We start from the raw sequence: 21400 nt of genomic DNA, 5'->3' as shown, positions 1-21400 counted from the left end.
TCGTAGGAAAGTAGTAATTGGTCTCAAGGAAGTATGTTGAAGGCATCTAGACAGGGGTTTCTTCGTGAAATTTTTCAACGTGTGTGTAGAAGAGGGTCTTGATAATTGTGTCTTTGGGATTCAGGTTTGTAATAATTAACAGAGCCCCCTAGATGGCGGTGTTGTTTTGCTTTGTATGAATGATGATAGTTGTTTTAGTTTTTAGTTATTGTTGAGTCGTCGCCGATACCAAGTACCGATACCACTAGTATGTGTCGATACCTGTTGCGTCTAATTTTCCCCATCATAGGCTTCTTCTCAGTCCTGTTTTTTTTTTTGTGTGTGCTCATGTTTAGTTATCAACCGCAATATTCCTCCTTTGACAATTAGCTGTTGACCCACTTTGAGCGTAAAGGTGACGGCTCCTCACCCAAGGCGAACGAACGGCTGAGTGGATGGTTTGCCTGGGGAGAGGGATGTCAAGGCTAATTGATTCCTGCATTTGTCGCAGCGCCGCTGATTGATGGCCATCTTACCTTGTTGGCTTTTTTAACCCCATCATATGATTACATTTAAATGTGTAATCTCGCCGGGTGCGTATGAATGCGGCGGAGGATGGGAGTTGACGGCGGTGTAGCGCCCCGAGCGCCCCGTTCTCCATCACCCCCCCCTGCCCGCCACCACCGCATGCTGATAAATGTGTTTTTCTTAAAGGAGTCTCTCTTAGTGTGTGTGCGTGTTTGCTAATGCGGCGCAGGGCCGCGCTTCGGGGCTTGGAGGCAGGCAGACTCGGAGGCAGGCCCGCAACCTCGACCCTGGCATCATTTGTTTGGACGAGGGCCGTCAGCGCCTGTCGGGCGGCCCATGATGAAGTGTCAGTCGGTAATTGTCCCCACCAAGCAGCCACATCTCACGGGGGTGATGGGGGACTTAGGAAGAGGGGGACAACGGGGGAGGCAGGGAGCTGACAGAGAGAGAAATGACACTCCAAGCTCCTCCTTTCCCTCTCTGGCTGTTTTTTTGCAGACTTCGGGCCTTGGTTGCAACAGCTTTTGCTAGTTCCAATATGATTCCTTCTATACGTTCAACCAGGTTGAACATGTCGGGGCGGATTTATTCTAGCGGAATAAAGGAATGCGCCTTCCAAAAAACGACGCCCCTGTCTGCGGATGATGAATGGACTCGGTGATTAGTTAGTCGAAAAGGGAGGCGCGCCGCTCGGGCCCTTTAATAGGCCATAATTCGGAAGATAACTGTATTGTCCCTATCTCTCTTGACATTTCAATCTAATCAGACCCTCCTCGTTAGCGCCGGTATTCCAAAACAGACGAGCCCGGGAGGGATTCAATGGCGGCGAGCGGACAGGGATGGCCCCCGTGGAGATCTCGCCGTGCAATTATTAGCGGCAGGGCCCGGGGACTTGTTTTATTTAGATTTTGTTGAACTGACAGCTCAGTTTACAAAGCTAGTATTCATTTAGCAAGATAATAACACAACAGATAAATATGCTGGGGATCCTTCGCACCTCCCCCCCTGCAAACATCCCCGAGGAGCCACTTTGAGATCTCTCCTCCGCTCCTTCTTCTCCACAGATGAGATGCTCAGTTTGATTAACACTTCTCTTTCATCCTCTTCATTAGCACAGCCACTGGCCGTGAAAAAGAGGCCATGAATTAGATTCCACTTATTCTGTAGACTGCGTCTAATTCCGCACAATGGCGCTTAATGGTGGGGCGTAATAGGAAAAAGGTGTTTGGAACACATTCCCCGGATTGGGCGAGCAATAAACGCGCGCTGAGGAGCCAATTTCCTCCGTCCGAGCGTCGGACCTCCGTCAATGAAAACCACCTGGCGCTGAAGGAAGCGATTAGATTTGGCACCACTGTGAGTTTTCTTAAGCGGGGAGGGAGGGGGGGGGATATTGACGCACCTTTCCCGAGATCTGTTTTGTTGCGCTCGGTCACCGGGGGACTTATTTTGGTCGCAGCGTGCACACTTAGGCCCGAGCGGTGCCATAACAGCGTGAATGTGGCTTCCAAAAGTCCCCCAGCAGACTAAACACTTTGAAAATAGCAGCGCGAGCAGCTGACCGTTTCGGGATAGCGTATCGCTGCATACGCACGCAGAACTGAGATAATGACTAGATGGGTTGCGAGTTTTTATTGCTGCGTGTTTTTTGGAACATAAAAACATCCAATGAAATTCAGTATGCTTCTTATGCGCCAGCCAAAAACACAAGATACAATTCACATGCTATTTATGAGTATTCTAAGACTCTAATCCAAAAAACATCTCGTGGAAATCCATCACGGGGTTCTTGTAAATCATAGAAAAATACCACATACCTTTTTTTTTTTTTTTTTTTAATCCTATGAAACTAACATAGCCTGCTCTCCAAATCACTTTTAAGTCATGTCAAAATATATATACTTGGCAAAACGAAACTTTGAATATTTGAGGATATTGAAATTTGTCCTAGTGGGGATACATAAAAAAGTTGCTACTGAACAAATGTTTGCCATCTCGTGATACCTTCACGTATGAGTTGAATCCACGCCAATAGAGCAATAAAAGCTAAAATTCAATTAACAGCAATTATCACGCCTCATATTTTCTTAGCGACAACACACCCTCTGAGCCAACCTCATTCACTTTGATATTATTTTAATTTGTTTGACCTTTTTATTGAAACTGAGCTTGTCAGCTCCTTCTCATCTACCTTCTTGTGTGTCCAAAAATTCAATATTGAGCTGGAGAAATGTGAGGTGTTTGTACATTTTTTTTTTTTTTTTGGTGTCCTTATTGCTCCCTGGCAATGTTCATCTCCTGACATTTGGGCTCACTAATTGAGTTGGCGTCATTTTAATCCCGAGCAAAGCAGGAACAGCAGAGAATCCTGCCATTGTTTTCTTTGCCCTGCTCTCAAAGCGCTGATGTTTTTGTGCGAGGAGGGGATTCCCGCAACCAAGAATGGTGTGGGGGGGGTCATTTCTGTTTCATAATAATCATCAGTTTCTTAATCATCTTTGTGTATACTCTTTGTTTTCACATTAAAACGACTTGAGGAATTTTATATCAAATTGTCAGCTTCCACACTCGGAATGTGTTGACTGCTTTTGTGAAATTTGCTTGACAGCCATTGCAGCGCCAACAAATTCGACCACACACACACGCACACACGCACAAATACCTTTTGGCCTCTAAGACCCCTTGGGCAATGTGTGAGGGTGAATTTGCATTGTGGAGTCTCACTTCTCCGGTTTCACCGGCACCGAGTCGTCCAAGTACCAGACTTGCACTCTTAACACTCGCACACAATGGAAAAGTGAAATATGAAACTGCGGCCGAGCTCATCAGCACATCCAGCGGAAGATCGGCGCACACCTTGACATGTACACCCCGACGATGTGTGTGCGTGTCTTTGTTCTGTCTCGCTGTCCTCTTGGCACGTAAATCATAATGGATCTCATTATCCAGCTGGGTCAGCTTGGTGGGGCCCGTCTGGTGGGAGATGATAGCTGGTTGAGTGAAGGGCTGCCATGACACACACACACACATGGCTCTGCATACGCCGTTGCACTATATGCCCGTTATTTGTCTCCTTTTCATTCGCGTACTATCCGGATGATAAGATGGAGATGACTCATAGACACACACACACACACACACACACACACACACACCAGACATTAGCGTCTCAGCTTGCTATCAGGCAGACAGCCGGGTGATGAGATGCAGAGCATAAAAAAAAAAAAAAATGGCACTTCTCCCTCTTCCTGCGTCTCGACGGCGCCTCCTCCCTCAAATGCAATTTGGGTATGTTTGAATAAAAGATGTCAACAGAAAAACGTCAGCGCTCACCGATTGCACGATGAGGGCGGGTTGCTGGTAACAAGGTTAGGCCGCACACCATTTGTTTGGACAGGAGCATTACCCAAGCCAATTACTGGATGGTATACCAGTGGCTTGCCAACGAGCTAATGTTTTCCCGTCATGCCTGCCCCTCCCCTCACACATGAGAAAGGAGGGGGCGAGTGGGAAATAGATTGAGAGAGAACAGCCTGGGGCACCCCCCCCTCCCCTCCACCTGACTGACTGATGCAGCTAATAAACTTTCATTTAAGCTAATATTGCCCCTTTTTCGTCTTCCCCCCCCTCCATCTACTTCCAGGAGGCGAGGCGGTCCGAGCAATCGATGCGGGTAGTCTGCCGGCCGGATGCCCACTTGGCTGAACAGAGTGCCTCTTAATCAGTGTGAACTTCAAGGCAGAAAAAAGACCGCTGCAGACCAACAGAGGTAGAAATGCCGTGTGATGAGTCCGCTTTCGTGTGAGGTCACGGTTGGCACACAGAGGGCGATGTGGTTTTCCTCCCCCCTCGTTCTGTTTACCGTGTCCTGTACGTGTTGATGCTCGACACGCTTCTCGCAACCGCAGCACGCTTGCACCAGCAAACGCTTGTATTTTTGTCCCGCCGGTGCTTCTGCAATTGATTTGCAAAGCATGTCATGTGACACCACCCACGTCCGACCAAAATGAACTTTTTTTTTCCCCCAGTCCAAAATGTGTTAATAATTGGCCACCTCATACTGACTAGTTCAAATGATGCAAGAAGGTCAACAACTTAGCGTGCTTCCTTAATCGAGATGATCTCCTCATGTGCCACAAATCAAGATCCATTAAGAGCGATTAAGCGCCGACAAGTATAGCGCAGTAAATCAGGGTCATCCCGTGGACCAGACAAGTAGAGGACAGATGAAGAGCGAGTCCCTCTACAGAAGAACCGTGTGGACAGTCCAGCACGTGACAAATGGACAGATCAGATATTAAATATTATTTAGATGATGGAGCAAGCCTCCTTCCACTCTACTAAATGACCTTGTGATTTGTTGATCCGACCTCACATCCAAAAAGTGAATCCGGAGGCGTGATACAATAGGCGAGGCAGGCGGTGTCAATATTTTATAATAATACCGGGCAATAAAAATAAATCCCGCCGGCTAATCATTTACTCAACGCTCTTCTCCACCCTCCCGCCTGAACCTGGAGCGATTCGGCATTACCCCGCCACCGCCGTCTTCAATTACACCATTCATCATGTGTCTTATCTGCCGAGCGCCTTTGATTGAGTGTGCAATAGGCAAAGCTCCTTTACAAATGTGTGTGTGTTGCTTTTGACAAGCATGAATTTGGGAGAATGTGTGTGTGTGAACCCACACCACATCTACTTGAGTGTATAAATCAAGCCAGATAATCGCCCCCCCCAACTCGCTCTGTGATCCTCTCAGTTCCAGCGAGCCCATTCTTCTTCTTTTTTTTTATAACCTTCTACTGTCCCATCTTTCCTTCTTGCTTCTTCTTCTTTAGAAGCCATTTGTCTGAGGGGGGGGGGGGGATCTCATCTCCAACAGCGTTAGAAGACAGGCGACAAATTTTAATAAGCAAGCGGGTGCTGTAATTTAGCAGCCTGGGAGGGCGATTAGGCTGATTGATGCCGAGTTTGCCTAATGGCCCGGCCTCCGGCTCCTGGTCCAAATTGGTAGTAATGAAAGTTTTGTGCAAATTGAGACGGAGGTAAAGGAGGTACCTTTTTCTCACTCGTTGGCTCCACCCCTCCCCTCCTGTCTCTCTTTGTTACGCTCCTGTGTTCTCTTTTGTTTTCATCTTGTCCGTTTCACTTTGGTTGTTTAGGGCCGGGTTCGGCCGTCATCGCTCACGCCGGCCCGCCGCTCGGCCCTCGTTACGAAAATCAATGCGTGTCTCATCTGCTGTCGCTCTCCTATTCTCTCTTTCTGGAGCTTTATTGATTTTCAGTTGTTCATTTCCTCCCTTCTTAAGAGCCACCTATTATTCTCCTTTTCAGCTCCACTTGAGTAGTTTCCCGCAGTCACCAAAGTCTTCGTTCATTTTCTTAACAGACTTCAGCCACTTCAAAGAAGAAAAAAATTAAATAAGATGTTGTTTAGGCAACAGGAAGGGGCGGAAACTTTCCAACGCATCGGCAAACTCGTTACTGTTCTCCAGATTATGTTCCTCAGCCTTTCTCCCTGAGTCAGGACTGTCTTATGGTCCTCCTAAATAAATACATGTAGAATAGCGATCGCATTTCTCGCATTAGCGGCGTTCAATTGAGAAATGGCCGCATTTTTTCTCCAAGATGGACATTGTGTGAGTTTCTGATCTGGCATCCTTCATTTGACTGCGCTCGTTGGAATGTACCAGATAATGAAAAAACAATTAATGCTTTGAGAGGGAAGTTGTTGAAAAAGAGGTAATGGCCTCAATTCACACTCCCCCCCCCCTCCCCTTCTGATGTGTGCGTTAAATGTACAAGTGCATTATCTCCGAGCATGTGAGTGCTTAACTAGCTTTTCAATTTCCCGACAAGCCATTTTTTTTTTCTTCCCAATCCGGCATTCTCTAGACTCCCACACGTTCCCGTTTTTCCCGCCGGTTTTCTCTTAAGACGATGCTCCCCATCTTGTCTTCCTCCTCGCTCGCTGCCACTTTGAATTACGTGCTGATCTATCATTAATAGCTTTATTAGCATTTTCCTTTTCCTGAGGTGCTTTTGTGTACGATTCAAACGAGGAACGCGGATGGCGGCGTCGTTATGCAAGGCAACATGTGCGATTCTATGCATGACAAAATGATGGTGGGTAGAAGAAGAAGACACATTTTGACAGCTCCCAAATTAGAACGTGGAGCTTTCTTCTCACGCACAGCTAGCTTGCCTGTAAAGTTTTTATTGATTCGTTTGGAAGGGAAACTTTGAACAAGCTTCAATACATCTTTTTTTTTTTAAATGTACATCCTTGCAAATTAGCTCCATCACATAATCCGGGCAAGTGGGGAAAAAAAAAATGACAATAATCCATTACAACAACCTATGAATAGCCCGTGTTTTCATACAGATTCCGCACCTTATAATTTCATGGTGGATGAAGCTATGAGATATAAAAATCGGATGATGAGGCAGGCGCTTTGAAGTTCCGACGGACTGCAAAGGTGGGGGGGGGTGGTCTCTTCTCCTGACAAGTAGCGTGGAGGTAAAAATGAGGGGCATATGGTGGAGGAGGGAAGGTGCTGATGGGAAAGAGACTAATGGCACGCCGGTGTCAGAAGTGGTCATGTGCCGAGGAAGGAGGACGGCAGAATGAGAGGGAAGATGGAAGGAGGGCTTGACTGATAATCTGTTTACCTCCCTGAAACTGCTTCAGGCACCATTCTGATTAAAGTTCAGTCTTTCATCTATCATCACAGGGCCGTTAAGAACCTTCAAGAGCTGCCGATACCAAAAGCGCCATCCAACACGTGCCCCCCCCCTACTCCCCTACACAAAATGGAAAATCATCCTCCTTTGTCTTCTCTTGAGTTCTTAGAAAACTAGCCCCTTAGGATTCTTTCTTCCTCCTCCCGGAGTATTTTTTTCTCTTTAATGCTGACTTTGTATGTATGTCCTCCACGCGCCGCTCCTGACTTTTCTTCAAAGCTTCTCATCTTGAGAGCTGTGACGCGTTTTCCCCAAGTCAAAGCTTTTAGCACCTCCAGCATAATACAATTATACCCATTCGGGGACATGATATTGTCAGCAGCTTTCTAAAAATACCGTTCGGATCCGTGCGGATGCGCACTAGCGCCGTCCGGCGTGGTGAAGCGACAGCAGCGCAATGTTCTGGCCACTCAGGCACAAATGCACTTTAAAAGCTTTTTGCACCCCCCCCCAAGGCCTTGGGAGTGTGAGTGAAGGACAGTCTGGTGGGCAAAAATATGTCAAGGCTGGCACAAAAGCGGCCATGTATTTTGTTGGAAGTCGACAACAAGCCTTGATGTCCGTCGGAGCAAAAAAAAAAAAAAAAAAAAAAGCAAAACACGTGCTGTTCCCAAAATATTTACTTTCTTTTCCTCTGCATAGGCCAGTGAAAATCCAAATATTATCACAGCTCAATTGAATTCAAAGTCATCTTTTGATCAGATGGAAGTTTTTGTTTGTATTCCGTCGACTTTGGACAAATGTTCGTCATCGTCTTTGTCAAACCGTGAGCGCATCTGGTCGCCGGCGGGCGCACCTGTGTACACAAAATTAGCTTTGGGAGTGCTATTACTGCTCGACACAGACCTTCACCTCGGGGGCAAAAGGAAAGACTTAGGCGAATTCACTTCAACCCAGACAGCCTTTGATGGACTGATTTAATCCCACTGATGGCGCTTATAAGACACCGGCGAGCGGATTGACAAAGCGCGCACACACCCTTCACTCATACACAACAGAAGTTGTGTGTGTGAAGCGGAGAGGTCAGCGGGGCTAATACGCTCCCCTGGCTGTTCTCAAGGTTAATGCGAGTCTGACAGCGGCGGCGGCCGTTAGCGGCCTTCGGATGCCGCTCCCCCCCCATCGCCGGACCCGATTCATCGCCGTGGCGACGGTGCATTAAGATGTTCTTTCCTCGGTGTCACTCACCCCTTTACGTCGTCCTATTAAGTCCTTTTGTCACGTGTCACATGACCCTCCCTATGTGTTACGATATCATGTAATCCCATTGTCTGTTAATTGAAATGCGTCCGACATTGTCTATATGGTCCATTAGAGGGGACGGGAGCCTTGTTCTTGAGTGTCAGCCCTGCTTTAGCAGCTCGCTCATTAATTTTCATAGTCCGTGTTTGACTAGAGCGCCAAAGGGAGGCGGGGATGAGACGAGGTGAACTATGAGGGGAAAAATGCAGGCTGGCATGTCGGAGTCTCACCCAAACCATTGAAATCTCATTTACATTTTAATTCAAAGACATTAAGCAGATGCTCTTATCAAGTGCAGGTTGATGTTTAGTGTCACGTTCAAGGACGCGAGGAATTGCCGCGCGCTTGGATTATAAAAGATTTATGGGTAAATAAATAGTACCTTTTATGTATCTGAAGTTGCCGGGGAAGTCTAGTGTGGTTTCAGGGAAGATACTATCTCCACAAGTTTGGCATCAAAGAGTTATTGAACGTCATCCTGAGGGGAAAGAAATTTCGTGCAGACGTTTGTCTTCAGGATGTAGCTGTTTAAATTTCTTGTCGCGCGGGGGGCTGAGCGCCCGAGTCCACGGAAGAGCGATGATGTTGTTGACTCATTGTCGGCCAGATGCCAATCAATCAATTAACCGATCAATAGTCATCTGGTGAGCGCCTAAGGACACTGTGAGGGTGTCGGGGGAGGGGGGGGGGGGTCTCAGAGGAACCCTCCAATCAATCCATCTTTGCCGTCGCCGCAGAGGTGCGCGAGACTTCCTAAATACGCGCCGATAAATACGCACGTTTTAACGATTAGCAAATGTGCTGCTAAGCTTATTTCATAAGCGCTGCCATTTTCCACGCGCTCAAGCATCCAGGCGTCGGATTGCAGCGCCGCGCCAAAGAGAAATATGACTCAATTCTGTCTCATTTCTCATCCTCGCATCTCATCTACCCCCGCCTCGCCCCCTCCCTCCCCCTATCCTAATGGAAAGCCGAATTCCCCGGCTGTCGTCAGCAGCTATAGTCACCTACACTATAACGCGGTTAATAGAAAGGCTTGGCAGCTTATGGCGCCCATGCATTTTCAAATGGGAGTTTTATGACTCTGCGAGCGAAGCCGAGGGAGGACAAGGAGAGATTCGTCTTTGTTGATGTCTTTCTATTAGAGGGGGATTAACTGTGGCCAGATGAGTGTCCCACTTGCTCTTCAGAGTCCTACATTGAGCCTTTTTACGATGGGCTCAACACAAATGGTGCAGCAACATTTGTAGACAGACTATAAGTAGTCACGCAGGAGCTGTTGTGAGTCACCGCTCACACTCACGCGAGATTAAAAAAAAAGAAAAGATCAGATTTTCTTGCGCAGCCGCCTTTTAAAGCCCCCTCGGTCGTACTTGGCACCATCCAGCTGCTGTGATTGAATGACTGAATTTTATTTTGCATGCTTCCAGCTGGCACGATCTCAGCGTTAGACCGTATGTATGTAAACAAATATAGAGTAGATATATGTGCTTAATGCGTGCTCTTAATCTCAAAGCTTTTCTATTTGTATCTGTGACCTCTGGGTCACTCAATCGGATCCTTGCTGTTTGTGTTTACTAGCCTTCGCGTGTACGTCCTAGAAAGGTCACAGCGTGTTATGTGAGCGCCCAGTTATGTTGGCATGTTACTCATATTCTATTTCCATTTAAGCGTAGCAAAAGTATGATAATTAAAAACTAATCACAGTGATTTTTTTTTTTCTGTGATGCAAAAATTTTTTTATTTGCAGTCGATATGCAGTCGTTCCTTCAAGAGTGCACAGCCGCTTCTTTTTTGATCCTCAAGCGGGCGAGCGGCGGCATAAACAGGAAGGGGGCCCTGCCTTCAAGTGCGTCATTCACTCTCGTGTCATCGGATCTTCTGTGTTGAAATATGTGCTCAGGTCCTTCTCAAAACATTGTTAGCTTGACATCCTGGATGGAGGTATTCAAAGGTGACACAACCTTGTGTGCCGACGCGGATGTATGCTGATTGCGTGAGCACGCCTGACGCATGTGTGTCGAACAATCCGTGTTGTGTACCCCCCCGTGAGACTCCAAAGTCGTGTAAATATCTGGCTCGGAGGTGTGTATGAAAAAGTGTTTTGACTCGGTACTGTATATTTGGAGTCCAGGTCAGAAATGTGGTCTTCATTTACGCAGGGCCTCTCCGGCTAACTGGAACAAGGTTAGCGATGGTGTCGCCTTGCTAACGCTCTCGTGAGAAACACGAGCTTAATATGAGCTGGTTTGAGTGGATGGTGTTGTTGCGAGGGTTTTGCAAAAAGCTGGCTTGACCTTGTGGTTATTAACTTTGCGGAGTGTTTACAAATGGCCTCTGATGACTTCATCGTCTATTTGACGCAAAAAAGCACTTTTTCAAAAAAGACATGTCCTAATAAGGTCACAACATATTGGATACACGTCACATGTTTATCATGTTCTGCCTTTTCGGGTTGACACGGACAGTTTGTCTAAATCTAAAATCTTTATCGGAAATGTCATTAAAAAAAAAAGGTCAAGCAAATAACAAACATTTGTTTGTTTTCTCCGTGAGTAGAATATAATTCAATTTTCATAACTGGTATGTAGGTCAGATCAAACGATTATTGAAGAGAATTTTTATACATTTATCGTGTCAGAATCGGGTCAGCGCTTCATCACGGTCATTTGGATTGCCCCTCCGAAAAAGGCCCGCCTTTCTACCCTGGCTCTCCTGGTCGTTCTTTCTCCCCCGCTCACCTCTCCGCTCTCTTCATATTTCATATTAAGCAAGCGGCTCGGTAGAGCCAGCTGTGTAAACAATGGAGCCCAGCCCTTCATGTTTTTACAGAGCTGGAAAAATGTCCAGAAGAGCGAGACACAAGGAGCTTGCCGCGGGCCGTTGCTATCGCTTGATCTATAGCCTTTTTTGTAACTCCGACCTTCTTTGAGCACAAGTGGGACTTTTTGTGTGTATGTGTGTATACACCTTCCAGGCTTGTGTGTTTATGAGCACGTGAGCTTTCCGTAACCTCTTGCAAATATTGACCGAGTATGCCTCAATATGATCTCATGTGTGTATCCAGGGCGGTGCAGATGGTCAATTTCTACACGGACTTTTATTCTTTGCAAGTCCGGCCCCTCGCTGTCCTTTGAGATAATTAGCGTGTGACCTTTCTGAGGTGAGGCACAAATGTCACCCTGCCTGCCTCGCTGACAAGTGCATCCAAGCCACAGGGGGGGGGGCTTGGCAAAAGAGCTGACGCTTCTCACCGGCTTGGATGTGCACTTAGCACACTTTCGCATACTCGCCCCCCCCCCTCACACACTTGCTGCTCTTGAAGTGTCGGCCTGCTCCAAGTGAATCTCCACGAGGGACAAAAATATGTTATTGAATAATATAAAAAAAAAATCTAGACTTGTTGGACATCCGTGCGTTCGCTACTGAATCCGGTGACATGTATCGAAGTGCACGAAAAGCGGTCCTCATGAAAATTTGAAGGCGTCATGCCCGAGCGACTTCCATTACTAGCACCTTTGCCATACATGGATGATGGAGCACATGTAAAAAAAAAAAAAAGTTCAACAGCCTTTTGTGCTCTCCCCCACCGGCTGTTTTACACTTAAGCCTTCAAAGTGAAATTCAAAGTCATCCGGCGGGTTTCGCTACGTAGTCTCACGAGAGTATCGCCAGATGTCGCTTTAAAACCTAAAGACGATATTTCATATTTCATTCATCGCTTGCTAAGCGAGCCTCATGTCCAGCAACAGGCAGCTTAGCGCATCATGTTATTTTTTTTATGTCAGTTTCAGTCAGGATCGTATAAGCCTTCTGCTCATGTCTATTTATATCCTCGCCATATACTGTATGTCATGCGTTGCATCGGTCGTCCCCCGTGGCTCCGCTCTCCGTATTGTCCACCCGTCCACCCCCGACCTCGCTCTGCCATTTGCTGCTTGGCCGATGATTAATTCAAAGTTTGCTGTCAGAAGCAATTACGCTCTCTGGTGCCACGCGACCTCTGAACCTTCCTCTTCTCTGGCTGTTACATGCCACCGCCACAGTAAAGACCAAGTGACCCAGATTGTTTGTTTATTTTTCCCCTACTGTTAGTGATCACTTAGGATCCCCCTGGAGCTCGCCGCCGCCGCCGCCGCCGTACAGTTGTGCACTTACGGGAACATATACAGAAATGAAGATAACATGTGCTAGGCAAAGATAGTGCTTTAAAAATAGAGTTGAAAATCTTCAATGCATAAATCGAGCCCTCGGGCAACTATAGGCTGAATCACAATTGCTCATTTGAATCCTATAGCATGTTGCTTTTAATATTTCTGCTAGCATCACTTTTGATTTAATGGCAGCAGAGAGAGTGGCTTTTAAAAGCAAATACTACAATAACCACCTCCCATGGGTTATTTATATTTTTTAAAAATGGCGTTTAAGCTTTCAGACTAATACAAGCTCCGCCTTTAGCCTGACCGGAGCGCACACCATCTCGCCCTGACAAAGTGACAAGAGTACTCCAGCACAACAATCAATAAAAATAACTCGGTGAGTAGAAAGGGCCAAGCTCGTAAAGTCACCTTTCAGTTTGATTAAGAGACTTATTAGAGCTGACACATCACTCTTGTTATAACCATGTATATGTGGCAGCTGGAAAATGACGTCACAAAATTGCAACGTCGATTTTATCGTCTCCAAGTGATTGACGCTCCCCGATGTGTCGCTCTCCCATCTGTACGCGCCGCTGTCACATCCCGATGCTTTACGCACTCCAAACAAGCGGCAACATGTCTGCCTTGACCTCTCCCCCCTTTCCCAAGAGTTCATTTGTGATTCATGCTCCAAAAGCCATATCCGCCCCTCACCAATAATTCCACTTTGCCTCATACTGACTCGTAAACGGCTCATTACGGGAAAGAATAAACCTCGCTTGTGTTGTGACAAGCTGTTTTGAAGCCCCGCTACTCTCTTAATCTTGTTTACGCCGCCGTGTCGACGTACCTCTCGATAGCAATTACGTTCGCTCTCTTGCGCCGATAACAACTCGGCATCTTTGTTTTGAAAGTAAACTCTGCAGCAACAAATCTCTGATGGTCCCAGAGTGGCACCTTGGGTCTCACCTCTGGCTTCGGGAACTCGTGTAATTAGCCAAGTTTTTCCTTTTGTGTTGGCGTGGTTTTTTTTTTTTGCTCGTCTCGCGTACTATTTTGCAGCCTGTCACTGTTAATGAGCGGCGCGCAAAAGCTGCGAGGAAACATCCCGCGCCCGCCGCTCCCCTCACTTTTAACACGCCATTAGGTAATTAAGGCAGATGGGTTGTTTTCGTAAGGTTTCAGACGAGACATTATCGTTAATTAGCGTCCAAACAAAAGCAGGGTTTAGCTCTCTGTCTAAAAAAAACAAAAACAAAAAAAACGAATGATCCCTTTTTGTTTGATTTCTCTCGACAGAGGCTGCGGAGGAGGGAGGGAGGGAAGGGAGGGAAGGAGGAGGAGGAGGCCCGTCCCGGGAGAACATGGTGGCATCATGTGATCTGAGCGAGGAAGGAACCCCGTAGAGAAAGCGTGCAACATCAGCATCACCTTGTCGAAACGGAAGCGACGGACCCGACCTCCTCATGAGCCAGCGCGGCACACAAGGATCAAAACACCCTGGCGCTGCTTTTTAGACCCCAACCATTGTTCCCTCAGTAAGTACGGGATTTTAACCTCCGCCGACCTTCGCCGGACACTGTTGGATTACGCGCTACTAATCCCGCATTCCCATGGGGGGATTAAAGCAACCCAGTGAACGACACTGACTCACTTTTTGGCTCTGTTACAAACTGCAGGGGGGTTTGACACGCGTCATGGCTGGGAAGGGCAACCCCATGCCGGGCCCGCACCTCAACGGCTTCCCAATGCCCACCTACTCCTACTTCTTCCCTCACATGTTGGGGAGTTTGTCGCCCCCGGCTCTGCCAGGACTTCCTCTCAGCGGCTACAGCACGCCGTCGCCAGCCAGTAAGTCCGATTTTCTTTTGTCTCACCGTGACGCGCGTGCGACCGAGCTCACACACGTGAGCGTCCTCTCGTCACCGATAGAGAGATGCGAGTTGGTAAACGGCTACGAATGCACGCCCACGTGCTCACACGGCCTCAAGGGGTGTCCTTTAGTTTACGAGCCACACACACACACACAAATAAAAACATCAGCCAGGACAGCCGAGAAGACAAAAACTGGCAAGCGCTCCCGGAATAAACCTCTCACACACACACGCACGCACGCGCGGGCGCGATCATTGTTGCCAACTTCTTTTTTTGCAATCAATCATAAGCCGGGAGAACTGTCGCGCAAAGTTTTTCGTCTAAGTAGGTGAGAAAGTTTGTTTTCAAAAGAGATTGTCGCTGCAGTCGTGCGCTGACTCAAAAGTTAGGCCTGCTCTTCTCGCCGTGCTGCGGAATCCAACTTTTAAAATGATCAAAACAAATCTAATAAGGGAGGACGTGCATGTCGACTGTCATTTCCTCACATTATGAACCCGTTGAAAGTTTTGAACAAAAATCTTGCTTCACAGCTATGCAGCATTATTCAAGATTGAAAGATATTTTGAAGGCAATAACGGGTGATAATAATTTGAGACTTTTGAAAAATTATCCAGACTGCTATTTTGGGCATTCTTCAAAAAAGTGCATGGATTCGTTTCAACTGCCACTGACATTCCATTCCATGTTTCCTTCTCCGAGGTCGGAAATTTCCGACTTCCCGCTTTTCTGGAACGCGGCAATAGTAGCCCGAGCTCCCGCTTCCATTTCCCCGCTGCGCCTCCCTCACAAAGACTGGCGCTTCCGTCAGATTCCCCCTTTTTACACGCTTGTGTGTACATGTGTGTGTGCTGGGCCACTTTCCCAGTGTTTGCGATACGGGGCGGCAAGCTTCCCCTCTCGTATGCCTGGACAAACATTTCCTGTCAGTAAACACCAGAGAGAGCTTGGGACACTTCCTCGCACATTTCTTCTGCCACACACGAAAGCGTCAACAGTCTTTGCCCACTTCAGACATATCCCCCCCCTCCTCCATATTCCGTCACAGATACGCCGCAGCTAAGCCATCTCCAAGCTAATCCGCCGCTGAGAAGCGACGAAAGATGCTCGAGTTCCGAGCCAGTCGTTTCTCGACGTTGCCGAGAGAGGGATTTTCAATCCGACAGATTGAGCCGAAGCTTTGGCCGGTCTCCCCCTGTCGCTATTTGTCAGCATCTCACCACCTCGAGCATCCCGTCTTTGCATTATCTGATAGTCATCATGGGCTCGGGTTACACTCTGGAGCAGGTATTGATATCACATTTATTGCCCGGAGCTTTAACGCTTAACAGAATATCATCACCGGGGAGCCGTCGCGCTGGTATCGAACTTCAACAAATATTATTACACAGCCAATCAAATGTCTCATTACACACCACGGGCGCAACGTTTTCAATTAAAAAGCTTTCCAGACGCTCGCCCAGATGAAAACGGAGCCTGCAGGCAATAACCCGACCCGGGTATTGATCCCCGTTCTTATCATTAATGCCTTCCATTGTCTGTCGTTATTAGATGAGCAAGGGAACCTGTTTTCAAAACGATTTAAGAAACGTACTTTTCAGACCTTAAGGAAGCGAAGCCATTAAGAAACCCATCAAGGCACGCGGTAGCCGTGAGTAAATATGGATATGCTAATCTTGGCTGGAGTGTGTGTGTGTGTGTGCTGCTTCCTGGATGGACAGGTGGTTCCTCTCTGCCTCGGTGGTCCGCACGATTCAAGCGAGGGGGACATGCAAGCGAGCTCCGTGGGTGGCGAAAATATACAAACACTCGGGATATAATGATGCTCGTGAGGTGCTCCCCGTTGGCAGCCGTCCAATGTGTGTGTGTGTGTTTTATGTGATTGACCCGAGAAAAAGAACCCAGCTGGAGGAGGTGCTTGTCATTATCGGAAAGCCGCCGATACGTCCGATAGCGACAACGGAAGCTTATTAAAGACGGCGTGCCAATATGGCCGCCCATCTCGCTTATTGACCTTGTTAATTAACCGTTATCGGAAGCTTGAAAAATGAAGCGCATCCCATTTTTGTCATCCGAGCTCCCCCCGCCGCATTTCCTCGGCCCACACTTTCCTCTTTCCTTCCCGATATTCTCCTCATCTGTCCGCACTCTTCCACTTTAGACAGAGCTATCATTACCCGGCCACCTATTTACTCCCAGCCTGTTATTTTCCATTTTGCTTTGAGGCAACCTGGGGCCAAATCGCTGCCGGGAATACTTGATCCTAACCGCAGGATTTATCCCCGAGTGGCTTGGCAAGTGTGGTCCACTCTCTAAGCCCCCCTCTCTGTGTTTCCTTTCCTCGCTACGTCTTTCTTTCCTTTTTTTGTTACATCCACGGCCGCTTATGCAAATCCTGTCTACTCGTAATCCGGCGGACGGCTTCATTCCGAGCCGGACGCTATTAGGTATCGTATCTATGGTGAACATTCACACGAGGAGCGGCTAAGCCGTGGTTGGGCCGCGATTGGTTGAAAAACAGCAGGCTGTCGCTAGCGGCCTCGCGGCGCTCATTTGGCTAAACGCTGGCATCATCTCAATCTGATGTGCCAGCGAGAGTATTTTTTTTTTCTCTCTCTTCTCATCAAAGCCCCCGCGAGGAAGTCAAGACAAGGGTAACGCGATAAGAACTCCTTTTTCTTCTCATCCCTCTTTCCTTCAGCGTGTATCCTTTCCTTCAACCCGTTCTCAACGTTGACCCCCTTTCTCCTTTCTTTTATCTCTCGTCCGCACACAAATATATATGGCTATCTCCTTAGCGGCCTTTAAGCGACGCACGTCATAATTCACCCGTACATTCAAATGTCAATGAGGCGGCGTTCCTCTATTGTCCTTTGATAAGCCGGGAATGACGACATCGATCAAAATATAGGCCGCTTACCTAATGGAGGAGACGACGGAGGAAGGGAAAGGAGTTTTTAGGTGATGGGAGGGGGAGTGGATTCCGAGCGGTTTCATGGATCCTCGGCCTCGGAGAGCGATTGAATTATCAAGCTTGTTGTCCGAGGGGGTTTGAGAGGGGAAAGCCCTTTTCTCAGCAGCTAATGCGCTTTTTTTTTTTCTTTTTCTAGCACAATGGCGGGCTGTGTTGTGCAAAAAGTTCTAAAGGAGCTTGCGGCTTATGGGGCCACCGGATTTATCTTGGCACCGGCCACCACACGTAATCACGCGGCTAGCAATAGCATTAGCATCAATATTTGGAGTTTAAAAAAAAAATAATAATAATATTAGCTTGCAATAAAAGGAAACTGTCTGAAATCGTTGCTTTTTTTCTCTCATTGTAATTAATTTTCACTTGATCTTTTTTCGTTTCTTCATTTCACGGATGTCTTTTTTTTTCCTTCCCATTTTCTGTTCATTTACGATGAGAGGAAAACAGCTGTTGAGCGCTGCGAGGCACATGAAAGCGACTCGCTCCTCTTCTTCCCTTCTGGCGCCCAAATGTCCCTTTTATTATAATTATATGTATGTGCTTACAATAAACACACACAAAAATTGTAATAAGTTGGCACTTTTTGAACATAAAAACCTTCGCGGTGTTTTTTCAGCAGCATGTCACGTGTTTCATCACCTTTACATGCATTTGGACAAAACTAAAACAGAAAAAAGGTGACGCAACATTCAAGTCCAGCAATCCTCGTGTTGTTTTTGCGCCGAAACTGTCGACAGATGTCGGGCGAAGGAATTCCATGGTCGGTGGCAGTGACTGATCAGCCGCTGTCGAGATAAAATCTAACCGATAAGCACACGCACAAATTCCAGACATGTGCTGACGGAAAAAAAAAGAATACCGTTCTAATTTTCACCCTTTGTGTTGCCAACACCCGAGCCAGACGCTTCGGTAAATAAACGTGTTGACACGTTATGTTTTGATGCCAAAGCGTCTATTTGCCGTTGACACAGACGACTCTGGAGGGAAACAGTTGACATCTCGCCGATTCAATATTTACCCACCAAACACGACTATTTCCTGTAAGCACTTTAGCTTACTTGCTTTACCTTCCTTTTACTTTTATTTCATCTCCTCAAGGTCTCCCCTTTTCATCATCTGCTTTTCATTTTTCAAAATCTTTTTATCTTCAATGGACATCCCCCCGTCTCTTACCCAAAGTCTATAAATTAGTGCGTGTCAGTCTTTGTGAAGCCGGCGCCGTATACTACTTCTATCCGAAGCGTGACTCCTGCCCCAACGGCAAGTGCAGGCTTGCTATGGGGAGTAAATTAGCTAGATGTGCGCAGGAAAGACAAGTATATGGCCGCCGTGCTCCTCCCACAACGCAGACAAGCGAGGGCGTCTCCGTCCCGGGCAGATGTGCTGTCAAAGTGGGCCGCTTCCAGACCTTTGAAGAATCGCCTTTATGTCAAAAGCAGATCGCTTGGACAGAAGGTACACACGGAAAGTAGTGCGAGCGCTCCAGGGGAAACGTTTTTGAAGGGATATTTAAGTCTTTATCGGGAAGGCACGCCCGGATGACTCTTTGTACTTTATTCCCACAAGTTTGTTTTGTTGCTTGCGTGGATTAGCGCACCGTTTGCACATCTGTCCGCTCCATAAATGTGCTTCTTGCCAAAATGGAGACATGAAAGGATTGCTACTGTCTATATTTTGGTACTTCTTGTGCAAAGCTTTTCTCAAATTGTAGCCTGGTAACGAATAAAAATACAGCGCTTATGAATGGACGGAGAGCTTTGTGGGTCAAAAAAGATTTTTGGCTTCCACTTGGTCATCTCTCAGAAAAACCACAATGGGCCATTTTTACTCATGGTTTCGAGATAAGACGGAAAGTTAGATTGTGTTATTGGACTCGGGGCTTGGTATCGGACTACTCTGATTATTGCTTGTGTTTTTGTCTCCCGGAACGTGAAGGCAAATTATATGCCGGGGTAACTATCATGTGCCGAGGACTTCTCGTTTTTGCAAGACGTGTGGAGGAGGCCGATATGATTGCTCGCTCACTCTCAAACACACACTCGCTTAGTGGGAAGTTTGCTCCGCCTCCTCACGAACTTCAAAGCCGAGCTGTCCCCCGACAAACTTCAAACGCAAGGGAGCCCATTAAAAGACAAAAATTATTTTCTGTAAGGTCATGATTTATTTGATTGAAAAATGAAACCGCTTTCCCGACAGACGTTTTTTTTTTTTTCCCTCATCGGGGTCCGCTCCACCGGGCCGAGGTTCAATTGTTACCAGGTGGGAATCCTCTTTGGAGCAGGGGAGGACTCGGAATGAATCCTCGGAGCTTTCACCCTTGCTCATATCTCAACCTCTTAAGATAAAATTTCTGCGTGGGGATGCATAACTGCAAACACATGACTTTGCAAACACCGATCGGCAACAACTAAACATTCACACCAGCTAATCGTTTTCGCTCCGATACTGCCCTTTAGCTTTCTCCAAACTTTTTTAATAACTTTTAAAGATGTACTTGGCAGCGGGCTGAACGACTCAACGGACGCCAAAGCTTGCTGCAGCCATTACAGAAAGGCTGCCAGAACATCAAATACTTTGACATGCATTGCTGGAATGTTCATATTGTCACAAGTGATGGAGCCAAAAAAAAAGTCTTTCGGACTTGTTCGAAATTTGATATGATTTTTTCCCCTTTAAGGATTTGGAAAATAGATCAAACTGTCCCCTACACTGTACAGGAAAGTTTGAACATTTTTAGCTGTCAATGCTGCTAATAACTTGAATTATTTGACAACAAAAAAAAAAAAAGGTCAATCTACTTTCACGGAGGACAACAGAATGACTTTGGAGCTTGCGTTTTGCGAACTGGACACCGCCGACTCATGCATCTTCTTTTGTTCTCCCCTCCGTTTGTTTGTCGCTCGGCCTTTGTGTGCCTGTGCCTGCCTGTGTGTGTGTCCCACTGATGAAATTTCACTCTTCCTCCTCCTCTTCATCCCCCTTAATGTTATCTCACTTCCTCTAGGCCGCCGACAAACAGGGAGAAAATAGAGCGCTTTATTGGGACGCCTGTCGGGACTCCCTCTGGATTTATAACCCGTAGACGGCGTTTATCACTCAGCCGAGGAAGGCGGGGAAAGGAAAAAGTCGAGAGAAGGATTCATTTGCATATAGAACAAGAACCATTTCTGGATCTTGAAAGCGCATCAAATGGCGAGACTTTGTATTTTGGGCTTTTTCTACCTCTTACTCCTTTCCTTCCACTTTCTCCCACTCATCTTCTCATTTGCTCCATCCTCTCGCTGGCACTGCTGTGCATTAAGATTTAATGCCCCGACCAACAAGCTTTCTGTGTCACACCACTGAGAATGCCAGCGGGGGCGCTCTGTTTTGCCTTCTGTCTCCGCTCTGAAAGCTGCTTAGGCACACGTGCTCACTCACTCACACACACACACACAGGCCTCGCTCTGCGCATGTGTGTGTGTGTATTACTATATTAAAATGATAAAACTAGGACAGGAACGCCCTTCATCGCCTTCAATTGGGTTCGTCTCTCTTTCTCCCTAAAGCTTTCAATCAGAGGGACTTTGTGTTCCTCCCTTTTTTCTACCTGTGGGCGTCCCAATTCACCTGCCTGATGAATAATTAATCGGAGCAGGCCGGGCGGAATAAAATAATACATCCGGCGAGGGTGGGGGGGGGGGGACACATGGCTCCGCTGTGATGTTAATGTGAGGGGACACTCATTTTTTTAGATTAGCTGTAATTAAGTTTGTGTGTGCGCCACGATGACATTTTGCAGCAAGTCAAGAAAAAGTAAGGACTAAACTAAATTGAATTAAAAAAAAACGACTTGGTCGCGGTGCATGAATTTAATGAACATCGTGGCCACCTGGGGGCAGTATAAGCCTGATATACAGTTTACTGAGGCATCTCAGCTCATCAG

At 47.0% G+C, this 21400-nt stretch overlaps 1 protein-coding gene across 4 annotated transcripts in view; it reads left to right on the top strand.

Moving 5' to 3' along the window:
- The window catches only part of raraa (retinoic acid receptor, alpha a), a 71337-nt gene that overhangs the window by 17312 nt on the left and 32625 nt on the right, over window positions 1-21400 (top strand). For 3 of the 4 annotated variants that reach the window (XM_049758804.2, XM_049758806.2, XM_049758807.1), the window contains 3 exons: window positions 4151-4276; window positions 13932-14170; window positions 14312-14483. In XM_049758804.2, coding sequence (XP_049614761.1) covers window positions 14330-14483 — 154 coding nt within the window. In that variant the 5' untranslated portion in view covers window positions 4151-4276; window positions 13932-14170; window positions 14312-14329. The remainder of the gene's footprint in view (window positions 1-4150; window positions 4277-13931; window positions 14171-14311; window positions 14484-21400) is intronic. The other variant, XM_068649363.1, reaches the window with a different exon arrangement.

Source organism: Syngnathus scovelli, chromosome 21, assembly GCF_024217435.2.
Source record: "Syngnathus scovelli strain Florida chromosome 21, RoL_Ssco_1.2, whole genome shotgun sequence".
Taxonomy (NCBI): domain Eukaryota; kingdom Metazoa; phylum Chordata; class Actinopteri; order Syngnathiformes; family Syngnathidae; genus Syngnathus; species Syngnathus scovelli.
The sequence above is the reverse complement of the archived record's forward strand: the minus strand, read 5'-3'. Positions and strand labels throughout refer to the sequence as shown.